We start from the raw sequence: 20,801 nt of genomic DNA, 5'->3' as shown, positions 1-20,801 counted from the left end.
CCTTAATCACAAATTTGTCCTAAGCCTATTTCTTTTTTTAGTGTAATTGTGAAAACTCATTGTATTCCTTATTATAAAACCTTTACTTACTATTCTATGAGGAGTGGGCATATTTTATTCTTGATTCTAACCTTATTATACCTTTCTGGCAAAACAAGTAAAACCATCTCTTAAAATTTTCTTCCTAAAATTATTTGAATCAAATCAGGAATTCTATAAAATCAATAATTCATCTAAATAGCATTCATTCATGAAAGTTCATATCAAGAGCCAATTTCAAAACAACCCCTGTTCTCATTCTTCTTACTGAGTTCTGAGTCTCCAAGAGGAAACATCCATAGCTCGATGCTTTATTTTCCCCTGATCTTTCTTTGATTGCAGTCTAGCCTTGCACAATACCCTGGCTGGCACTCTTACCTACCGTTATTTTCCATTGATTTATGAGCATGGAAATGGTATGGAATGTTCCCTCACAGTGTTGCTGGTTAACACATGACACTGATTTGGAAAGCTGTCTGGCACATTGCTTTACACAAGCATTAGCAGTCATAATTGGGATACTGTCCTAATCTTTGCATCTTGGGCTCCAGTGATTTGGCTAGGTCTTGTTAAAGATCTCTCCAGCCATCTCCCAAACTTCAATTCCATATCCTCCCTATAAATCTTCCCCACCTTGTGTTCTTCCTCTATTTCTTGAAGTATTTAGGCTTCTAATTGGTCACATTGCCATAGCTGGTCTGCCTCCAGCCTCTCTTTTAAAAACCATCAGTTACTTTTTTCCTTTTGTCTAATAACTCACTCTTGTTGAGTCCCTACCCACAAAGCATTTCAATAAATTGCCCACTCCCAGTTTATGAACTTTGGTTACTAGATACTGGCCTCATTCTTAACCTAGAGGGATTTTTTCCTTGCTCATAAATTTGGTTCAAGCCTGCTTTCTTTTCCTAGTGCAATTAGCCTATGACACATGAAGGTTTGCAGAGCTCTATTTGCAGCTTTTGTTCTACATGGAACTTGAGGTTACTTGTACCAATTTAGGAGTTCTATAAAATCATTACTAAGAATTATGAAATCATCAATTTGTCTACACAGCATTACTACAGGAGAGTACAACTTTATATTGATTCTGCAGGAAATCTGCCCAATGGAGTGGGCTAATGCCCAGGAATCCCTAGACTATGTAGTAGTAGTGGCAGGAAATGCAGTGAGAAGCAATCCAGGGATAAAGTCTCTGAGGATCCTGCATCTCAGAGCGCACCTCAGGCAGCCATGAAAAATGGTGGGCCATCTCAGAAAACTCACTTGCTTGCCATAGCCTTTCTTAGGTGACTTCTGACACAATTGCTGAGCTGAATGTTGGTTTTTTTTGTGTGTTAAAGACTTCTGCTGTGGTATGCATATCAATTTGAGTCTCCGGAGCCTTCCTTTTAGTTTTGTTTTAATGGTTCTAGAACAGTCTTTATACCTGTTCTAGTTTGTGTTAGTAGGTTATGACTCTTCATGCCCCTAAATGACCCATGTAGAATGAAGCCTCCGTTCTATCACTTCGCCTGGCTTTTTAGACCTTTGTTCCCACACTGAAGGGCCTCTTCTGCAGAGATTGAGAGAACTTTCTTCAGATCGGTCTCCTGTCCTACGCTCCCCACAAGCTCTAGCCACCTTTGCTTCCCTGAACTGTGAGCTCATCCTTCGAACTCCCAGGGGCTCCTTGGGTCCTTCCTCCCTGTCTTACACCCTGGAAGCTGCTTGGAGGATGTGCCTCAGTTGGAATGTCTAATGTTTTTCTCATGATCGAGTTAAGTGATTGCCTTCAGGGAAGGAAGACCAAAAAGGTAGAGCACCGTTGCCATGACATCCACCAAGGGACCATGTCACTCAACAGTGCTGGTGCTGACCTTGGTACCTGGCCCTGGTGGTTTTCCTTTTGTAGGTACAAGGTGGCAGGATTAGGATTACAACTTTTTCTGTACAATTTATTTGCACTGACCAGCATGTAATATGAAACTATACATTAGGCCTGGTCATTGTGTCTTTTCTGTCTCATTTAATCTAGGATAGGTTTGTTTCTGAATATGTTGAAAGCCCTAAGACATTATCCTGCACTACCCTACTTTTGTATTCACCTGAGGGCTTCACCATACTGTCGGTCATCTTGTGCCTCTATACTCTGCTTTGTCATCAGAAGTTAAGTGTCAAATTAAACATTTTTGGCTCAGGGCTGCTCCTTTTCTGGTGCTGGTCATCAAATCTAGTAAGTGCTAAGTTGACATTCTACTGAGCTACAGCTGCATGGAGAAGAGGTAGCTCCTTTGCAGGCTTTTGATTTTCCACACACACAGGAGCTGTTTCTCTTCTCTGTATTGATCCAGATGACTGACTTCTGTATGGACAGAGGGAACAGACATGAGGGTACACACCATGAAGGTGTCTCTTTTACTGCTCAACATCATTCTATCACATGGGCTGCCGTTCTGTCTAATAATCCATGTTGTGTGGGTCCCATACTTTATTCTCAGCCTCTTAGAAGGTGATGCCCTACAGTTCATGTTTGGTTTCCCCAGAAATAGTGTTCACCCGTATTTCTTGAGGGAGCACAATGGCCATGATTTAGTCTGAAGTAGCCCATCTTCCTATCAAAAAATAATTTGGGGGGCTGGAGAGATGGCTCAGGGTTTAAGAGCATTTGATGCTCTCACAGAGTTTGATTCTCAGCCCTGAATGTTGGATCATAATCATTTCTAACTCCAGTTCCAGGGAATCCAGAGTATTATTCTGGCCTCCTTTGGGACCAGACACAGATGTGATACACATACATATATGCAGGCAAATAAGGAAACACATAAAAATTCTAATTGAATTCTTAAATTTGAAAAAAATAATTTGAGAAGATGGTGAAATGGTGCGGCAGTTAACAGTACTTACTGTGCAGCCCTGAGGGTCAGAGTGTGGCTCCCAGTGCCCACATTAGAAGCTGGATGTGCCCCATACACTCCTATAACTCCTGATCTGAGCAAAAATTGCCAACGAAGGGTCACTGGGGCTTCCTAGATGAGAAATATGATCCCCAGGCTCAGGGAGAGACCCTGCCTCAAAAAATAAGCAGAGAGTGATAGAAGACACCCAACACCCTTTCTAGACTCCAGTCATGTGTAAAGCATGCAAACGTACACACAGACCTACATGCATATAAACACATAATACACACACACACACACACACACACACACACACACACACACACACCACAAATAAGTAAACAAGACAAAAATAGTCATCTGGTAGGGTGTGGCTACCCTGCAAGGTTAGAAGGCTGAAGTAGTAACAAAAACCGGATTACAGATTACATGCCTTTACGATTAATAGATAGCATGCAGAGCTAAGCACACTGCAGTTTCAGTTACTTAAGAGATGAACACAGGAGGATTACTTAAGCCCAATATGTAGAAGCCAGTCAGGTAACAGATTTTATGGCAACAAAGCAAGCAATGAGGCAAGCAATCAAAACACCCAAAGGAAACGACAGTAACAAAAAAACTACTTAAACATCCAGAGTAGGGGGGTTGGGGATTTAGCTAAGTGGTAGAGCGCTTGCCTAGCAAACACAAGGCCCTGGGTTCAGTTTCCAGCTCCGAAAAAAGGAAAAGAAAAAAAATCCAGAGTAGGTAAGGAAACAAATATGAATTCCTTCTATTACCACTGTCAGTGAATGAGATTAGTTAAATGGAGACCTCCTGACGGTGTTATCTACAAGGCCAAAGCTATATGATCACCCTGGTTATAAAAGGCTGTAGACAATGTGAGGGAGAGGTTGGGAGTAGTATCTTTACCATTGGGAAAGCAAGCGCATCCAGACAGAAAAGAAAAGGTGACAAAAGGTGACAGAGGTCATCACATGTAAATGTAATCACGTCTATGCTGCATAGAAGCTGACCTTACTGCTCATGCTATCCTCCTGCCTCAGCCTCCTGAGTGCTGGGATTATAGATATAAGCCACCGTGTTGGCAAGAAGAGTTGCTGATACGGAACATGAAGCACAAGACGATACACCCTGTAGCTCTCAGTAGTGCATGAAGTGAGCTGGAATATACTTCAGGAATTCCGAAGCCCCTTCCTAACTGAAACCCTATCCACTTTTGCCCAATTACCATTGCCGAGTATGGAGGCGTGTGTGTGTGTGTGTGCGCGCACATGAATAAATGCCTACGTGGCTCTCTCATAAGAGATTCAGGTCCCACAGTTTTGTCACTGAAAGAGTCTCCTGAATGTCATGTCAGACCATGAGTCACCAGAACTGATAGTCTGGCGGCAACCTGGTTCACATGCTGAAGGCAATCAATTTCACAGAAAGAGAATGAGCTTGGGGTTTGTTCACGGCATTGAAGAAACATGGGCAAAGTATCTGATGGAAGCCTTGCTTTGAGGTTATTTGTAATCCGACCCAGGAGATAAGATAGAGATGGTAAATTACAGAGAGCTTAATCTAGTGCTACAATGTGTGGGCGACTGGAATTCTGTTGACGGCGCACGTAGAGGCTAATGTGACCCAGAGCAGTCAGAGAAACTTCAAAGAGGAAGGTGTATTGAGATCACAGGTGGCTGGGGTGCCCTGTGATGTGGCAAGGGTGGAGCTTGTAGTTAGAGCAAGGAAGGGATTAGGAAAACACGAGCCCAAGTCCTGGCCTTGCTCCTCGTGATTCACCTCTCCACGCTTCAGGCCTGTCATCTTGTGGTTCATGTTCTATATCAGCAACTCTTCTTGTTAGCATGGTGGCTTACATCTATAATCCCAGCACTCAGGAGGCTGAGGCAGGAGGATAGCTGAAGGAGTAAGGTTAGCCTGGACTGTAGAGTGATTCTGGCTCAAAACCAACTTCTCTATCTCAACAAAAATAATAAAGTAAGGAGGCAGGGCTGTAGCTTAGTGGTAGAACATTTGCCTAGCATGGGTGAAACCCTGGATTTGATCCCTAGCTCCACAGGAAGAAGAAAAGTCCTTGCCCAGGACTCCTGGTTTAAACCTTGTGCCTATTTGGAGACCTCAGTATTACTAGACTTGTCTATAGTTGAACTGTCCTTTAGCCTTTCCAATATGCCTGTCTAACCAAGGAAGCCATCATTTCTGTAGGCATTGTCCATGAGGCAAGCACGGTACAAACATTTTCTCACTTAATCCTCTCTAGGGTCCTCTGCTTTCCTCAGCTTTAAAGATGACATACCTTAAGCTTAGGGAGGTGAGGTCTCATGACAAGGAGAGGAAAGGCAGGCCAGGACTTGGACCCATAAAAGAAGGCCCAGGGCTGCAGCTCAGTGATAGAGCACGTGTCTAATGTGTATGAAGCCCAGAGATCAATTCCTAGCACTACAACAAGAAAAGGAGGAGGAGGAGTGAAGGAAGAAGATGAGGAGAACAGTTCTGGGTTTGTCTCCAGCACCACAAAGAGTAAAGATTGGACTTGGTGACACATACCTGTAAATTCAAGGCAACCATAAGGAGTCTAAACTAAATTCTATAAGCAATAAAATATCCAATCTGAAAGTGTGAAACACTTTCTAAATTGATAACAGCATGTATGGTAAGCCTCTACAAACATTTGGTATTTTACTCAGAGGAAAAGGAGGAAAAGGGAGAAAAACTATTATTGCCCTTCTGTAGTTTCATTCTGTCTCTCTGTGATAACTTGCCCCATCCCTTCTCAGTCCTTTCACAGGCCATGGTACTTTCATGCAAGAATGTATCAGTGTAAATCCTTCACTGTGCCCAGTATAGCACATGGCCACCATGGCAGTGTGTGTTCACGTCAGAAATCATTAGAGTTGGCACCATCCATCCACCCATCCACCCACCAACCCCCACCCACCCACCCATCCACCCATCCACCCATCCATCCATCCATCCATCCATCCATCCATCCATCTACCCATCCATCCACCCACCAACTCCCACCCACCCATCCACCCATCCATCCACCCATCCATCCACCCATCCATCCACCCATCATCTATACAGCAAGCACTTGCACAATAGGCCTTGCCCTGTATTGTTGCTGGCTGTGCAATGGTAAAGATGAGTAACATAATCTTTGCCCTTAGGAAGGCAGACTCTTAAACAAATCATTAGCAACCATGTGTTAGGGTGGGAAAGGGTCCATCAGACCACAGCCACCAAGAGTTGATGTCACCACTGATATTGAGTAGCCATGACTGGAAAGAGAACAGAAAAGGAAAGAGGCTGCTTTGTGCTGTCTGCCAGCTGCCCTGCCTTGGCGTGCTCTCTTGCTGGCACGAGTAGCGGCTGCCTTCCTGGCACACCTTTAGCATATGTGTGCTCACACAGTGCTCCACTCTTGCCACACTTCAATCTTTCGTTTCTTCAGTGGCAGCTTTTCTTCTACCACCTCTTCTCTGAGGGTGTCCTTCTACCCACCTATCAGGGTTGCCCACTGCTTGCCCTAGTTTATTTGTTTTGTTTTGTTCTTTGGCTGTGTTCAGATCTGTCACTCAAGGGAGAATTCAAAATTTCCTTTTGGGCTTCTCTCCACCCCAAACCAAGTCACATCCAGGTGTGACCTCTTTCCTAACCTATAGAGATCTATGTCAGACTGCTAAAACAGAGCCTTGCCAAGACTGCTGACTCAGACCTGTCATCTCAGCTATTTCAGAGGCAGAGCTAGGATGACCACAGGTTCAAGACTTGCCAGGGCTACCGAGTGAGTTCAAGGTCAACTTGAGAAACTTAATATGACACTGTCTCAGTACTGAAAACAGAAGAAGCAGCCTGAACTCAGTCATAAAGTAGTTGCCTAGCATTTGCAAGACCCTGAGTTCAGTCGTCAGCACCACAAAATATAATGAGGAAGGTTCTGTTGGGTTTGGAGGAACATAGCTGTAAAGTCAAGGTTAGCCCAGGTTATATAATAAGATGCTGTCTAAAAGGGGGGAAAAGGCCTAAACTAAAATCTATTTAAAAATGAAATATCCAAACTTTACAAATATCCGTTTTTTACTTAGTCATTTTGCCTCCTGGAATTTGTCTCAAGGAATAAGAAGGGATTGATCTACAAAGATATCCATCACCATTATTTACTATAGGAAAAATACTGGAAGCCCACTAAGTTTCAAAAAATAAGCCACACTAGAAACATAATATAGAAATACAGCAAATATAAAAGAACATGAGAAGATGTATGGGATGTGTAGGACCCTTGATTCCTTGAACCATGAGTATGGCACTGATGGGTGGGCTTAGAGACGAGCCACAACTTGAATGAGAGCCCCGTGTCTTACTAGTTGTATGACTCTGTTCAAGGTAGCTCATTGTTCTAAGCCTCTGTCACCAGGATGGAAATGATTATAGCAGGTACTTCCCAGAGTTCTCTTGAAGATAGTGAGGGTGAATCAGGCAGCATGTAGCCTTGGTGCTGGATACTAGCAATTACTATTTCTCCTGAGCTGGGCAGGTCAACACTGCTGGGCACCAGGGGACAGGCATCCTTAGAGTAATTAGTGCTGAGCAGGGACAAGAGTTCACTGAAAGAACGCAGAATGGGCTTGCAGCAGAAAAGGCTAAAAGAAGTTAGGTAGCCAAGGAAACGGGCAGCCCCTGGGAATAAGGACGACATTCTACCTCTTTCCAGGAACATTGTGTATCAGATACACACTCATTTTTCTAAGCCCATTACACAGACATCCTCTTTTTCCTGCTTTTCTAGAGTGCTTTCTAACATAGTACAAGAACAGAAGGGAACTCTAAGCCACAGGAGCCCTTGTCTGACAATCCAATGGTCTCAGCAGTAATTCTAATGACAAGAAGAAGCAGAATCCCAGCTTGTTTGTCTGAAAATGGGAGACTTGAGGCCAGGACAGGATGAGGCTGAGTCAGGTCTCCGAGTCTTGCCAACAGAGAGATGTGCCTACTCCACCCTGCTGACATAAACAGCAGATGTGACAATTTGCCAGAGACTCTCTCTTGGCTCCAGAAGCTCGTCAGATCAGTCAGCAACCTAACCTTTACAATAGTCTTCCTTTGAGCTCAGGAAATGGGAAAAGATATGGAATTGCCTTCAGCCCAAACACTGCCTGTGTGGTCCTGAAGATAGCAAATGGATGCTTTCACTAGATCCAGGAAGCCCTCTGTACAGTCTCAGGATTGACAGAACACTGGTGGTCTCTCTGTCCTTCCGCAGTGATGAGGTGCCTGGGGATTCCCACCCGCGTGATCACCAACTTTGACTCTGGTCATGACACCGATGGTAACCTGATCATTGATGAGTATTATGACAACACAGGCAGAATTTTGGAGAATATGAAGAAGGATACTGTCTGGTGAGAAACAACCTCTCAATCTATTTATTGGACCACCGATCTCAGCCAAAACCACCACAAGCAGGAAGTAGGACAGGACTGCACTCAAAGCCTCTGCCTCTTGCCCCATCCTCCTGCTTCCTATCCTGAGGCTAAGAACAAAACAGAAAACAGCTATGGTTTTAGAATCCTCACATCATCAAAGCTGCTGGACTGGAGTTGAGGTCCCTCTTTGTCACCTCCTTCTTCTAATAGTCTAAGGGTTTGATCACAGAGGCCTGATGTCTCACTTGTAGATATGGCAAAGACTGAGACTACCTCTATGGACACACACACACACACACACACACACACACACACACACAGAGACAGACACACACACACACACTCGCAGGCACACACATACAGAGACAGACAGAGAGGGAGAGAGAGAGACAGTGAGACAGAGAGTGAGGAAAGGGGCCATGAGGCCTCCTTTGAAAGAGCCTAAAAGAGTATTTAGTCAACTAGAAGTCTACACTTAGTTCATGTAGTCAGGAGGGATGCTTTTTCCCCCAGGCAAAGAGTCTCACAGGAGGAAGGTCTGTCACTCCCAATGCTTAAGCCCTGTGACTCTCTTTCTGTGGTCAGTTCATTTGCTTATCCTTGGTCTAGAAAGGAAACAAGCAGGGTAGCCTGTTCCTTCTTTGTGTTAACACTGACTCTCCTGGCTTCTTCCTCAGGAATTTCCATGTGTGGAATGAATGCTGGATGGCGCGCAAGGACCTCCCTCCTGGATATGGAGGCTGGCAAGTGCTTGATGCTACACCCCAGGAAACCAGCAATGGTGAGGCTCCCACAACCTGCCCAAGCCCCTGCGTGGCACACTACATACTACCCACCAAAGCTTTCCTCCCCATTCCCCTTCAGGTCTCTACTGCTGTGGCCCTGCTTCTGTCAAAGCCATCAAAGAGGGAGAAGTCGATCTGAACTATGATACACGCTTTGCATTTTCTATGGTGAATGCTGACTGCATGTCCTGGCTAGTCTATGGAGGGAAGGAGCAGAAACTTCACCAGGACACAGCCACTGTTGGGAATTTTATCAGCACCAAGAGCATCCAGAGTGATGAGCGTGATGATGTCACTGAGAACTACAAGTATGAAGAAGGTACAGTCAAGCAGCTTTCTTGAGAGCTCAAGGATACCATCCCTGTCATAAGCTGGGCAGTCAGAGGGTACAGACAAAGAAAGACACAGGTCCATGATCTCACTTCTCCAGTTCACCATTACCTCATGTCTTACAGGCCAGAGACCTCCCTCCAATATGTCATACCTACTGGATAGTTATTTACAGGCATCCTGCCAACAGAGCACATATGAGGTTGCCCCAGCTTCCCTCAAAATCCAGCCTCCAACTGAAGATGGCAGTCAACTTAGTAAACTTCCTTCTATCGGTTGATTTCTGTTATTTAACCTGTCATCTAATTCATTGTATTTGCTTGAGTTCTCAGGAGACAGGCCAGATCACCAGCCAGAACTCACACTTACATAGGATTAACCGGTGTTCACACTCGTGGGCCAGCAGGGCCAGAGGGTGATGCTGAGGTGAAAATTCTGCCAGGGGGTTCTTATCCAAGCCAGCAAGGCCAAAGGAGAGACCATGTTGGTCAAGTGTAAATGCACCCCTGGGACAGCTACCTGCTAGATTAACATCTAAGAAGTCAAGCAGAGATATCCAGCCACGAGGATCAGAATCAGGGTCTTAACTGCTGAGCCATTGATACGACCTTGTATGTATTTTGAAGCCAGGCAGTGTAATACCTACTACTTGGTAGTTTTATTCAAGATGGCTTTACCTATTCCCGGTACATTGTGGTTCATGTCAATTTTTTTCCCTCTAGTTCAGTGAAAAAATTCATTCTATTTTGATAGGTAATATATTAACTATCTATATAGATCACTTTGGGTTATGTGGACATTTTTGGTCACTTACTTCATTTTTACTATTTCACAATTGTAGCAAAGTATAAACAGGGCTCATTTTACACGAATATATTAGCTGGATTTTTATCAAATGAATAGAGAATTCTATTTAATAACCATCTCCTCGTTTTGAACCTAGTACAGGAGCAAACACCAGTGAACCTTGATGAGTCATCTAGGGGCCATGAAGCATAAGAGGTGGGCCAGGTGGCAGGTTACAGATCACACACATACCATTGGGGCCATCATTCCCAGACCCTAGGACCTGAGGGGACAGATAAGCATTCTATTGTTCCCCAGGAGAAGCTCCCTGTAAATGAGAGAGGAGAGGAAAGGGGGAACTAATTTCTAGAAATTAGCAGGACTCCCAACCACAGTGGCTCTGCTTCTGACACCACCAACCCCTGGAATCTCAGAGTACAACTCCCAAAACTGGAGGGCAAGGAAGGAACAAGAAAGGACAAGGGTAGATGGGAAAGTGTGACTGAGCCCAGAGCCTGTGTGAGATAGTGGCCTTCCAAGGCCACACACAGCAGGGGAAGGAATAGAGTATGGCCTGGCAGGCCCTTGGGAGAGACACATGACTAGTCCCATGAGTCCATGAGGTAGAGTACAAATCCACCAGACCGAGAGACTGGGATCAGGGAGGAGTGGCCTCTGTGGGAAGAACTCAGCACCATGGGCTGAGCTAACTTGGGAAGCTGGGAGGTTCCTTTCAGAGTCCAGGAACCCGGAGATTGTCCTTAAGGGACCTCCCTGGCCTCCCCGAGTCCTAGGTGCAGTCCTACAGAGGCCCACAGAAAGATAATGGGGGTAAGAGGCAGGGAAGTGGACAAGGTCTACTGGGTCTTCTTGTCTTCTGAGAGGGATAGGATGGTGGTGGAGTCTGCTCATGCACATGTAGACATTATGTAGGTTGCCTGGGTTGTAATAGGCAGTAGCAGCTATTTTTGTGGCCTTGGCCCCAGCTGCAGGAGTGGAAAGGCTGTTGGGGCTGTTGACCAGGGATTCCACTGGCTCTGGATAGGCAGGGATTTTACATATCCTTGACCCAATCCCTCATGGGGGAGGGGGAGTAGATATAACTCAGGTTGAAGGAAGTGTATCCAGGAGCACATCCATTGGCTACTGGCTGTGGGGAAAGGCATAGGCTCTGCTGGGCATGTTAGGGTCCCCATAGGCTACATTTAGGGTCTTCACCTCTGGAGACTTGAGATGCCACCTGGGGCATCTGCCCTCCAAACTCAGTGGAACCCCACACTGTGGAGGTCAACTTAGAAGAAAGGGAGTCTTCCTAGCCCTGTCTTGGGTCATCACTATTCTCTTAATGGGGTTCCCATGGAACACTGGCTGTCTGATCTCATGGTTCCTCATCAGATAAAGTGGCATCATGAAGGATTGCATTCTTCCCATCAGACAGAAAGATGGCCCATTAAGGGATAAGGCAGATATAAGGTAGATGGTGTCTCTCCCGGTCCCTTTGAAGGCTGTTTACACATGCTTCATGTCATTAAATGTAAAAGCCACACAGCATAGGACATTGGGATGCTCTTAGTGCTGCTTATGGTCACTCCCACAGCCTCTGAGTGATTTGAACACCATCGTCTCTGACTGGGGCCTTAGTGTGGGTATTAGCAATACTGATTCTTCCAGCCCGTGAACATGGAATACCTTCCCGCTTTTTGTATTCTCTTCAAATTCTTTCATCAGTATTTTATGATTTTTCACTCATAGAGATCTTTTACATCTTTGATTAAATGCATTCTTAAGTATTGTTTTTTTCTCAATGGACTACATCAAAATTAGAATGCTTTCTTAATTTCTGTTCTGATGATTCACTACTAGCATATAGCATTGCAAGTGACTTTTTAAGGATTTATTTTATTTTTATTTGTGTGTGTGTGTGTGTGTGCATATGTGTGTGCACATGTATGTGGGGGTCCCCTTAGAGGCAAAAAGAAAATGTCCCATCCCTGAGAGCTGGAGTTATAAGTGGTTGTGATCACCCTGATGTGGTGCTGGGACTGAACTCTGGTCCTCTGTTTAGAGAAGGAAGTGTTCTTAACTTCTAAGCCATCTTTCCTACCTCCCTGAAAATGATTTTTGCACATTGACTTTGCATGGAGGCGCTAATGATGGTACGTTCAGCCAAGGCTCCTGGGTCAGCCTGGCCCATACTAATACTTTATCCTATCCTTCTAGGTTCCCTTCAAGAGAGACAGGTGTTTCTAAAAGCTCTGCAGAAGCTACAGGCTGGAAGGTCTCAAGGGCCTCACCAAGCAAACTCAAATCCCTTCAGCTCCATGCCACCACGGCAGGACAGTGCCAGAAGCCCCACTACACCTTCCCTTCGACCCAGTGATGTCCTCCAGGTCTCTCTGAAGTTTGAGCTGCTGGACTCACCCAAAATGGGCCAAGATATAAACTTTGTCCTGTTGGCTGTCAACATGTCACCTCAGTTCAAGGATCTCAAACTCAACTTGAGTGCCCAGTCTCTGTTGCACGATGGCAGCCCCCTGGCCCCGTTTTGGCAGGACACGGCATTCATCACACTGTTCCCTAAAGAAGGTACATACACAATTCTCCTGTAGCCCCTCCCTCTGACTTCCTACTTTTCTCCTGCCTTCCTTCCTTCTGCTGGCCTGCTTTACTACCCCTGAGGAAAGTAGCCCACTTATTGGTGAAAACCCGAGGTTTGGAGTCTATCAGACTTTGACTGGGACCTCAGAATGACTGGACAACCTATGTTGCCTTTCTTAACTGCCATTTTCCCTTCTAAAAGGTTAGTTTCTACTTCAGCAAAACTTGAAGTTCATTGGCTTCCTCTTCTCCATACAAGAACCATCAGATCCAACCCTTTCTCAGCCATTCTAACTTCTCCCTCCTTGTCTTCACTCCCTAGAAAAGACCTACCCTTGCAAAATCCTCTACTCACAGTACAGCCAGTACCTGTCGACAGACAAGCTAATTCGCATCAGTGCCCTGGGTGAAGAGAAGAGCAGTCCTGAGAAAATCCTGGTGAACAAGATCATCACCTTGACTTTCCCAGGCATCATGATTAACGTAGGCAAAGAATGGTCTCTTACAAAAATGGTCCTGGGCCCCTGAGCTCTGGATGGGAGGCAGCTGGGTCTGCTCAAGAGGACGTCCCTTCTCTGCTTCTTTGGTTTCCCCAGGAGGGAGACAGCTTATTGAGGGGTCTTCATCTCCTGGTTCTGTTAGAGACCTTGTGTGGGAGTCCTTGAGCTCAAGCCACGGCTTTCTTCCTGAGTTGCCCTTCCAGGGGGCAAATGAGGAATGAGTCCAGATGACAGTAGCTCACTGGGGGGAAGAGTCCACCTCCAAGTCAGGTCAGATTTGATTTGCCATTTTCTGACTCTGTGTCCTTGGGCAAATCCCCTAGGCCTCTACTTCTTAAAGTGTCAAAAGAGAATAGGTGGCAGGGCCTCTGTGACCTGAGTGGGAAGGAGTTGGACTCCTTCTCTGCAGGGCTGTGTCCAGGATCTAACCCATCTCCTGGATTCCCACCAGGAATCAGCTCTCAGTGAGGAACTTTGACCTTGGTAGAAGGATGGGGTAGTGAGGCACCTTTATCAGTGCATGCCATTAGGTACATGGACGGAAGCCTGAGAGCATTTCTTGTGTCTGTTTCTTCTTATTGCTTCAACCCAAAATAATCCATAGGCCAAAGAGGCATAACTGGGACAGTTTGTTTTGACACTTACAAAACAGCGCCAGTGTTCAGTGAACTGGGGGATGGGGACTAATCTCTGGGTCTCTGCTTAGGTTCTAGGAGCTGCCTTTGTGAATCAGCCACTCACTGTCCAGGTGGTCTTTTCAAACCCACTCTCAGAGCCGGTTGAGGACTGCGTGCTGACCTTGGAAGGAAGTGGTCTCTTTAGGAAGCAGCAGAGAGTTCTGTAAGTGCTGAGGAGGACTCTGCCTTCCCTCTCGTGGTATTAGCATTATCAGCCCCAGCCCCCACCCCCCCACCCCCACCAGACACAGGAAGTGACCAGGGAAAGGGTTTTCTGACATTCTCTGCTCTCTTTGCAGCATTGGAGTCCTCAAACCGCATAACAAAGCCAGCATCACTCTAAAGACTGTCCCTTTCAAGAGTGGCCAAAGACAGATCCAAGCTAACCTGAGAAGCAATAGGTTTAAAGACATCAAGGGCTACAAGAATGTGTACGTAGACATTGGCTTATAAACTCTGAGACAGAGGCTGGAGAATTAGCTCAGCGGTTGAGCGTATGTGTTGCTTCTGCAAAGGACTTGGGTTCAACTTCCCACAACGCACTTGGGGGCCCCCAATCATCTGTAACCCCAGTTTCCGGGGATCAATCCGACCAGCACACATGATACACATCCATGCATGCAGGGGAAAAAAAGATTTTCATACACATAAAGTGAAAATAAATAAATCTAAATTTTTTAAAAATTTTATTTAAATTTATTTTTTAATTTAAACTTATTTAAAATAAACTCTGGGATATACCGACAGTATGGATTTTAAAATGAAGGCCTAACCAGACTCTGTCATCAACATCAAGGGAGATGCCAGAGATAGTTAGATACCAGGACTTTTTGGCACCGGGATTCTCCCTCACAGAAGTGTGATTTGGCACAGAGGTCAAGGGAAGGCAGGCTTAGCAGCATTCTACTGCTTTGTTTCTGGGACTATGTCACAGCACGGACACACTCCATTCCCTTCCTCATCTTCACCCTCCACTTTCCCATCAGAGCTCCCCACGGCCCTTCAGTTGCTAATGAGTTTCCTGTTGTTTCAAGGTCTGAGCCCATTCATTCGCTCAAGAAGTATTTACTGGGTGTCCAGAGTGATGTGTTTATAAAAGGTTGAAGAGAGGATATGTCCCGGGTCCTGGGTTTCAGCACCAATGTTGTATTTATAAAAGGATAAAGGGGGGAGGGATTGTGTTCTATGGAGGTCTGGGAAAAGGGGGTGCCTCAGTGGGTTCATGCTGAGGTGTCCCTTCCCTTCAGGGCATGGGGAGGGAGTTAAGAGAGTAGTGGGGCAGAGAGAGAGAGAGAGAGAGAGAGAGAGAGAGAGAGAGAGAGAGAGAGAAGAGAAGAGAAGAGGAGAGGAGAAGAGAAGAAGAGAAGAGAAGAGAGAAGAGAAGAGAAGAGAAAGGAGTAGAGGCCTGGCCATGAGCACCTGGAGAGAAGGGGAGGGGAATGGGGAGAGAAGGGACAGGGGTGGGGGGAGGAGCAAGGGAGAACAAGAACAAAAGAGTGAGGAGGGGACAAACAGTGAGTCAGGCATACCTGGCTATTGCCTGGTAACTGGCTGTTGCCAGGTAGCTGTGGGGGTGGAGCACAGACAGAATGCTAATGCAAGTACAATACCACTCTGAGTATAAGAGACAAGCAAAAGTCCTGGTAGGCCGGAGCCCACATTCTAGAGGGAACAGGGGAGATAGACACTGAACATCTCGGCAGGTGCCCATCACAATGCAGGCAAAGGGCAAGATCCCCGAGGTTTCTTAAATATATGCTCTGTCTCAGTTTCTTGGCAAAAAGAGAGAACAATAAAATCCCAGGTGATCTCTTGCCCTGGCCTTCCCTTAAGTATATACTTCCCCTATAACACTGACATCATTCTTCAGTTCTAGGATCTCCGTCCAATGCACTTGTGTCCTTACAGGTCTGCCGTCGGCTGGCAGTCGGGAGGTAAATGCCAACTGAATAGTCCAATGAGGTAGATATTTGGAGGGAGTGAAATAGCCTCCTGGTCACAGCATGTGCTGCGGGTCACTCAAACCCTGCCTTCTCTGGGGCTTCTACACATAGAACAACTTTGCACCTGCTTGCACAGGACACTGCCAAAGAAAGGCAAGATGATGCTGCCCTCCAGGCATGGCTCCTGTGACTAAGACAGCTGTCCTAGTAAATGTTCAGACATTAAATAAAGAAGTTAACGACTTCCATTACACATAAACAAAAGGGTCAATGTCGTTAATCAGAGGGAGAGAAGGGGTGTGGTGGGAATTACCCAGTAAGCCGATTGTCCTGTAGGAGAATCATCTGAGAACTGGGTGCTGGTGGCACAACTGGAAGTAACCTTCAATTATTTTATCCTATAATTAGTACATGACAGCAATAAGAAAGCATTTAAGGAAAAACACCGTGGAGAGGCACACCTGAGAGTCGGCGACCTCTGAAGTCCTTGGGGGTTTTCAGCTGACACATTTCAAACTCGTCCATGAGTCCTGTTGTTAACGCCACATTCATCAGCTCACTCAACAAATAGTGGCTGAGTGTCTTCTTCTAGGTGCAAGGCCTTAAGACAGGCTGGCACTGAGTATATGCAGGGGACCAGAGCTGGCACTGAGTATATGCAGAGGACCAGAGCTTGTACTGAGTATACAGAAGACCAGAGCTGGCATTGAGTATATGCAGGGGACCAGAGCTGACACTGAGTATATGCAGGGGACCAGAGCTGACACTGAGTATATGCAGAGGACCAGAGCTGACACTGAGTATATACAGAGGACCAGCGCTGGTACTGAGTATACAGAAGACCAGAGCTGGCACTGAGTATATGCAGGGGACCAGAGCTGGCATTGAGTATATGCAGGGGACCAGAGCTGACACTGAGTATATGCAGGGGACCAGAGCTGACACTGAGTATATGCAGAGGACCAGAGCTGACACTGAGTATATACAGAGGACCAGCGCTGGTACTGAGTATACAGAAGACCAGAGCTGGCACTGAGTATATGCAGGGGACCAGAGCTGACACTGAGTATATGCAGGGGACCAGAGCTGACACTGAGCATATGCAGGGGACCAGAGCTGGCACTGAGTATATGCAGAGGACCAGAGCTGGCACTGAGTATATGCAGAGGACCAGAGCTGGCACTGAGTATACAGAAGACCAGAGCTGGCACTGAGTATACAGAGGACCAGAGCTGACACTGAGTATACAGAGGACCAGAGCTGACACTGAGTATATGCAGGGGACCAGAGCTGACACTGAGTATATGCAGGGGACCAGAGCTGGTACTGAGTATACAGAAGACCAGAGCTGGCACTGAGTATACAGAAGACCAGAGCTGGCACTGAGTATATGTAGGGGACCAGAGCTGGCACTGAGTATACAGAGGACCAGAGCTGACACTGAGTATACAGAGGACCAGAGCTGACACTGAGTATATGCAGGGGACCAGAGCTGACACTGAGTATATGCAGGGGACCAGAGCTGGTACTGAGTATACAGAAGACCAGAGCTGGCACTGAGTATACAGAAGACCAGAGCTGGCACTGAGTATATGCAGGGGACCAGAGCTGGCACTGAGTATATGCAGAGGACCAGAGCTGATACTGAGTATATGCAGGGGACCAGAGCTGACACTGAGTATATGCAGGGGACCAGAGCTGATACTGAGTATATGCAGAGGACCAGAGCTGGCACTGAGTATATGCAGAGGACCAGAGCTGACACTGAGTATATGCAGGGGACCAGAGCTGGTACTGAGTATACAGAGGACCAGAGCTGACACTGAGTATATGCAGAGGACCAGAGCTGACACTGAGTATACAGAAGACCAGAGCTGGCACTGAGTATACAGAAGACCAGAGCTGGCACTGAGTATATGCAGGGGACCAGAGCTGACACTGAGTATATGCAGGGGGCCAGAGCTGACACTGAGTATACAGAGGACCAGAGCTGACACTGAGTATATGCAGGGGACCAGAGCTGACACTGAGTATACAGAGGACCAGAGCTGATACTGAGTATATGCAGAGGACCAGAGCTGACACTGAGTATACAGAGGACCAGAGCTGGCACTGAGTATATGCAGGGGACAAGAGCTGACACTGAGTATATGCAGGGGACCAGAGCTGACACTAAGTATATGCAGGGGACCAGAGCTGGCACTGAGTATATGCAGGGGACCAGAGCTGACACTGAGTATATGCAGGGGACCAGAGCTGACACTAAGTATATGCAGGGGACCAGAGCTGACACCGAGTATACAGAGGACCAGAGCTGACACTGAGTATATGCAGGGGACCAGAGCTGACACTGAGTATATGCAGGGGACCAGAGCTGGCACTGAGTATATGCAGGGGACCAGAGCTGGCACTGAGTATATGCAGGGGACCAGAGCTGGCACTGAGTATATGCAGGGGACCAGAGCTGGCACTGAGTATATGCAGAGGACCAGAGCTGGCACTGAGTATATGCAGGGGACCAGAGCTGACACTGAGTATATGCAGGGGACCAGAGTTGGCCAAGGAGCTCAAGCACAAGCATTTGAAGAATGTAAACATGTGGGAGATTTTTTAAAGACTTTTAATTTTTTATACAACATTTTTACATTTATTTATTTATTTAGTGTGTGTGTGCATGTGTGTGCACATGAATGTCATAGCATGCATATGGCAGTCAGAGGACAACTTGAGGGCGTTAGTTTTCTAATTCTACCACATGAGTCTGGTCATCAGGCTTGGCAGCGAGCACCCCACCCACTAAGCCCTCTCACCTAGCGAGGAGATTTTTGACAGAGTGCAGAGAACCATTACTGATGTAACCAGAGTGTTGTAGGAGCACAAAGAGGGTAAACCACCTCCGTTCAAACTGTAGGTTAAGAAAAGCTTCCTGGAGGAAGTGACGTATTAGGAGATACTAGGAGACAGTCAAAATTTCATTACAAGATGGGAAAACAGTGAGGCTGGGTGAAGCAGCCAGGAACAGCAAACCATGTGGATGCTTAGAGGCCAGTGTGGGAGGGAGCAAATAGTGGGAAACACAGGGGCTGAGTGATACGTGATGAAAGTCTTCAGGTAGCCGTCTAAGAAACAGAGGCCAATGTTGTGGAAGGCTTGATTCTTCTCCATCCCGGAGCCCAGCCCCTGCCTGCCATGTTAGGGCTTGGAGCAGACTCTACTTTGCAGCACTGAGCAGACTGCATGTGAATTAACAAGAGCTAAGGATAGGTACCCTGGTCATCTGGAGTAGCTCGCAGTCCCCACCAGAGTCGTCCACTTGAGCCAAGGCCTTCCCTAACCACAAAGGCTGCTTTTCCATTGGTTCATTTAATATTTATTGTATCACAGCCAGAGTGGGCACGTGACTTATGCCAGACAGATCAGACTCTTCTCAGAGGGCCAGGGAAAAGAGAAACCTAACAGCCCACTGCTTCTCCACAGCGGAAGAGAGAATGTGCACATCACTGCCCACTGCTGCCGGGACCCCTCAGCCATCCTGGCTTCTACTTTCTCCTGGTTCTGAGCCCAATTTTCATTTTACCTCAGTCAAGGATATCCCTCATTTTCTGTCATTTTGGATTAAAACTGACAGAAAATGGTTTCCATTGCTTGCCATCAAAAGACTGTATGGTTCAGAGAGACTAGGTGACTTCTTCAATAACCCAACAAAGTCTGACGCCAGATGCCCACTGTGCCATCCTGCCCAGTGCTCCTAGGGGTCTGCGTTTTGGTCCTAAAAACATCTGCTAGTGCCATAAGCCGATCTAAAGTCCAAGGAAGTAGTAGAGGCCCTTGTTTCCCTTACCTCACGAACAGCAAGAGAGTCTGAGACTGGCTGTGTGGGAGGGGCAAGCAATGGTAACAGCTAGACCTTGTTGCCTGGGCTCTGCTGCTCTCTGATCTTTGGCCTAATAAACCAATTTCCCAGTCTTTCTTCAGCAGTGAACACTCACATGCAATATACCTCTGTTCCTACCTCCGAGGCTTCACTTTCTAGTATCCAGCTTGGGTCTGACTGGTTTTTCCCTAATTACAGACAAAAATAACTTGATTTCAAACTGCTGTTATCAGAGAGCCAGAGTTCCCCTGCTTTCTCTAGGATGAGGCTTGGCTTTAACTGTTTGAGAGCAGTGGGCTTCCTGAAGGGAGGCAGGCCAGGAGCCTGGACTAGCCAGGGTGTCTAGGAACTGTTAAAACTGGAAACAATCTGTGGGCTTGTGTGTGTGTGAGAGAGAGTTCTGTATTCAACATCAGGCTCTGGATGATGCTAACTTATTTTAGAGAATATTCTCTCTGCCAGTTGGAATGGGGGGTAAGGCATTGTAATTGGGGCTGATTTAACGCTGGTTTCTGGGTCTAAGGTGCCTCAGTAGTTAAGAGCATTGGCTGTTTTTGTAGAGGACCTGATTCAGTTCCCAGCACCTACATGGCAGCTCACAGCTACCTGAAACTCTCTCTCATACACACAAGCCCACAGATTCTCAGTCTTAACATTCAACCTTTTATTTAGCTTTGCTGGTTCCCAACAGAACAGAGTGTTGCAAGCTAGTCTGCTTATTACAGAAGCAGAAATCAGTAAGAAATTTTTCACAAAAGATGGAATAGAGAACCTTTCTCATGGTGGGCTGAGTGCAAGTTAATGTTCCACAATGAGAGAGATTTGATCTCAGTTTGAATCGAGGTTTTTACCATAAGCTGTGATATGCTGGGGAAGCCTCAACACCCAGCCTGTGGACAGCATGTGAGTGGCATGAGAGTGGCATGCAGACAGCATGTGGGTACCATGTGGACAGCATGTG

At 46.4% G+C, this 20,801-nt stretch overlaps 1 protein-coding gene across 1 annotated transcript in view; it reads left to right on the top strand.

Annotated features, from left to right (window-relative positions):
* Tgm5 (transglutaminase 5) overlaps nucleotides 1-14,766 on the top strand; it is a 35,926-nt gene extending 21,160 nt beyond the window's left edge. Inside the window, exons 7-13 of the mRNA NM_001402279.1 lie at nucleotides 8,185-8,323; nucleotides 9,025-9,128; nucleotides 9,212-9,451; nucleotides 12,469-12,834; nucleotides 13,169-13,329; nucleotides 14,053-14,186; nucleotides 14,323-14,766. Coding sequence (NP_001389208.1) covers nucleotides 8,185-8,323; nucleotides 9,025-9,128; nucleotides 9,212-9,451; nucleotides 12,469-12,834; nucleotides 13,169-13,329; nucleotides 14,053-14,186; nucleotides 14,323-14,476 — 1,298 coding nt within the window. The 3' untranslated portion in view covers nucleotides 14,477-14,766. The remainder of the gene's footprint in view (nucleotides 1-8,184; nucleotides 8,324-9,024; nucleotides 9,129-9,211; nucleotides 9,452-12,468; nucleotides 12,835-13,168; nucleotides 13,330-14,052; nucleotides 14,187-14,322) is intronic.
* Nucleotides 14,767-20,801: the final 6,035 nt, after the last annotated feature.

The sequence above is a fragment of the Rattus norvegicus genome, chromosome 3, assembly GCF_036323735.1.
Source record: "Rattus norvegicus strain BN/NHsdMcwi chromosome 3, GRCr8, whole genome shotgun sequence".
NCBI classification, from domain to species: Eukaryota; Metazoa; Chordata; class Mammalia; order Rodentia; family Muridae; genus Rattus; species Rattus norvegicus.
This window is presented reverse-complemented; position numbering and strand designations above follow the sequence as displayed.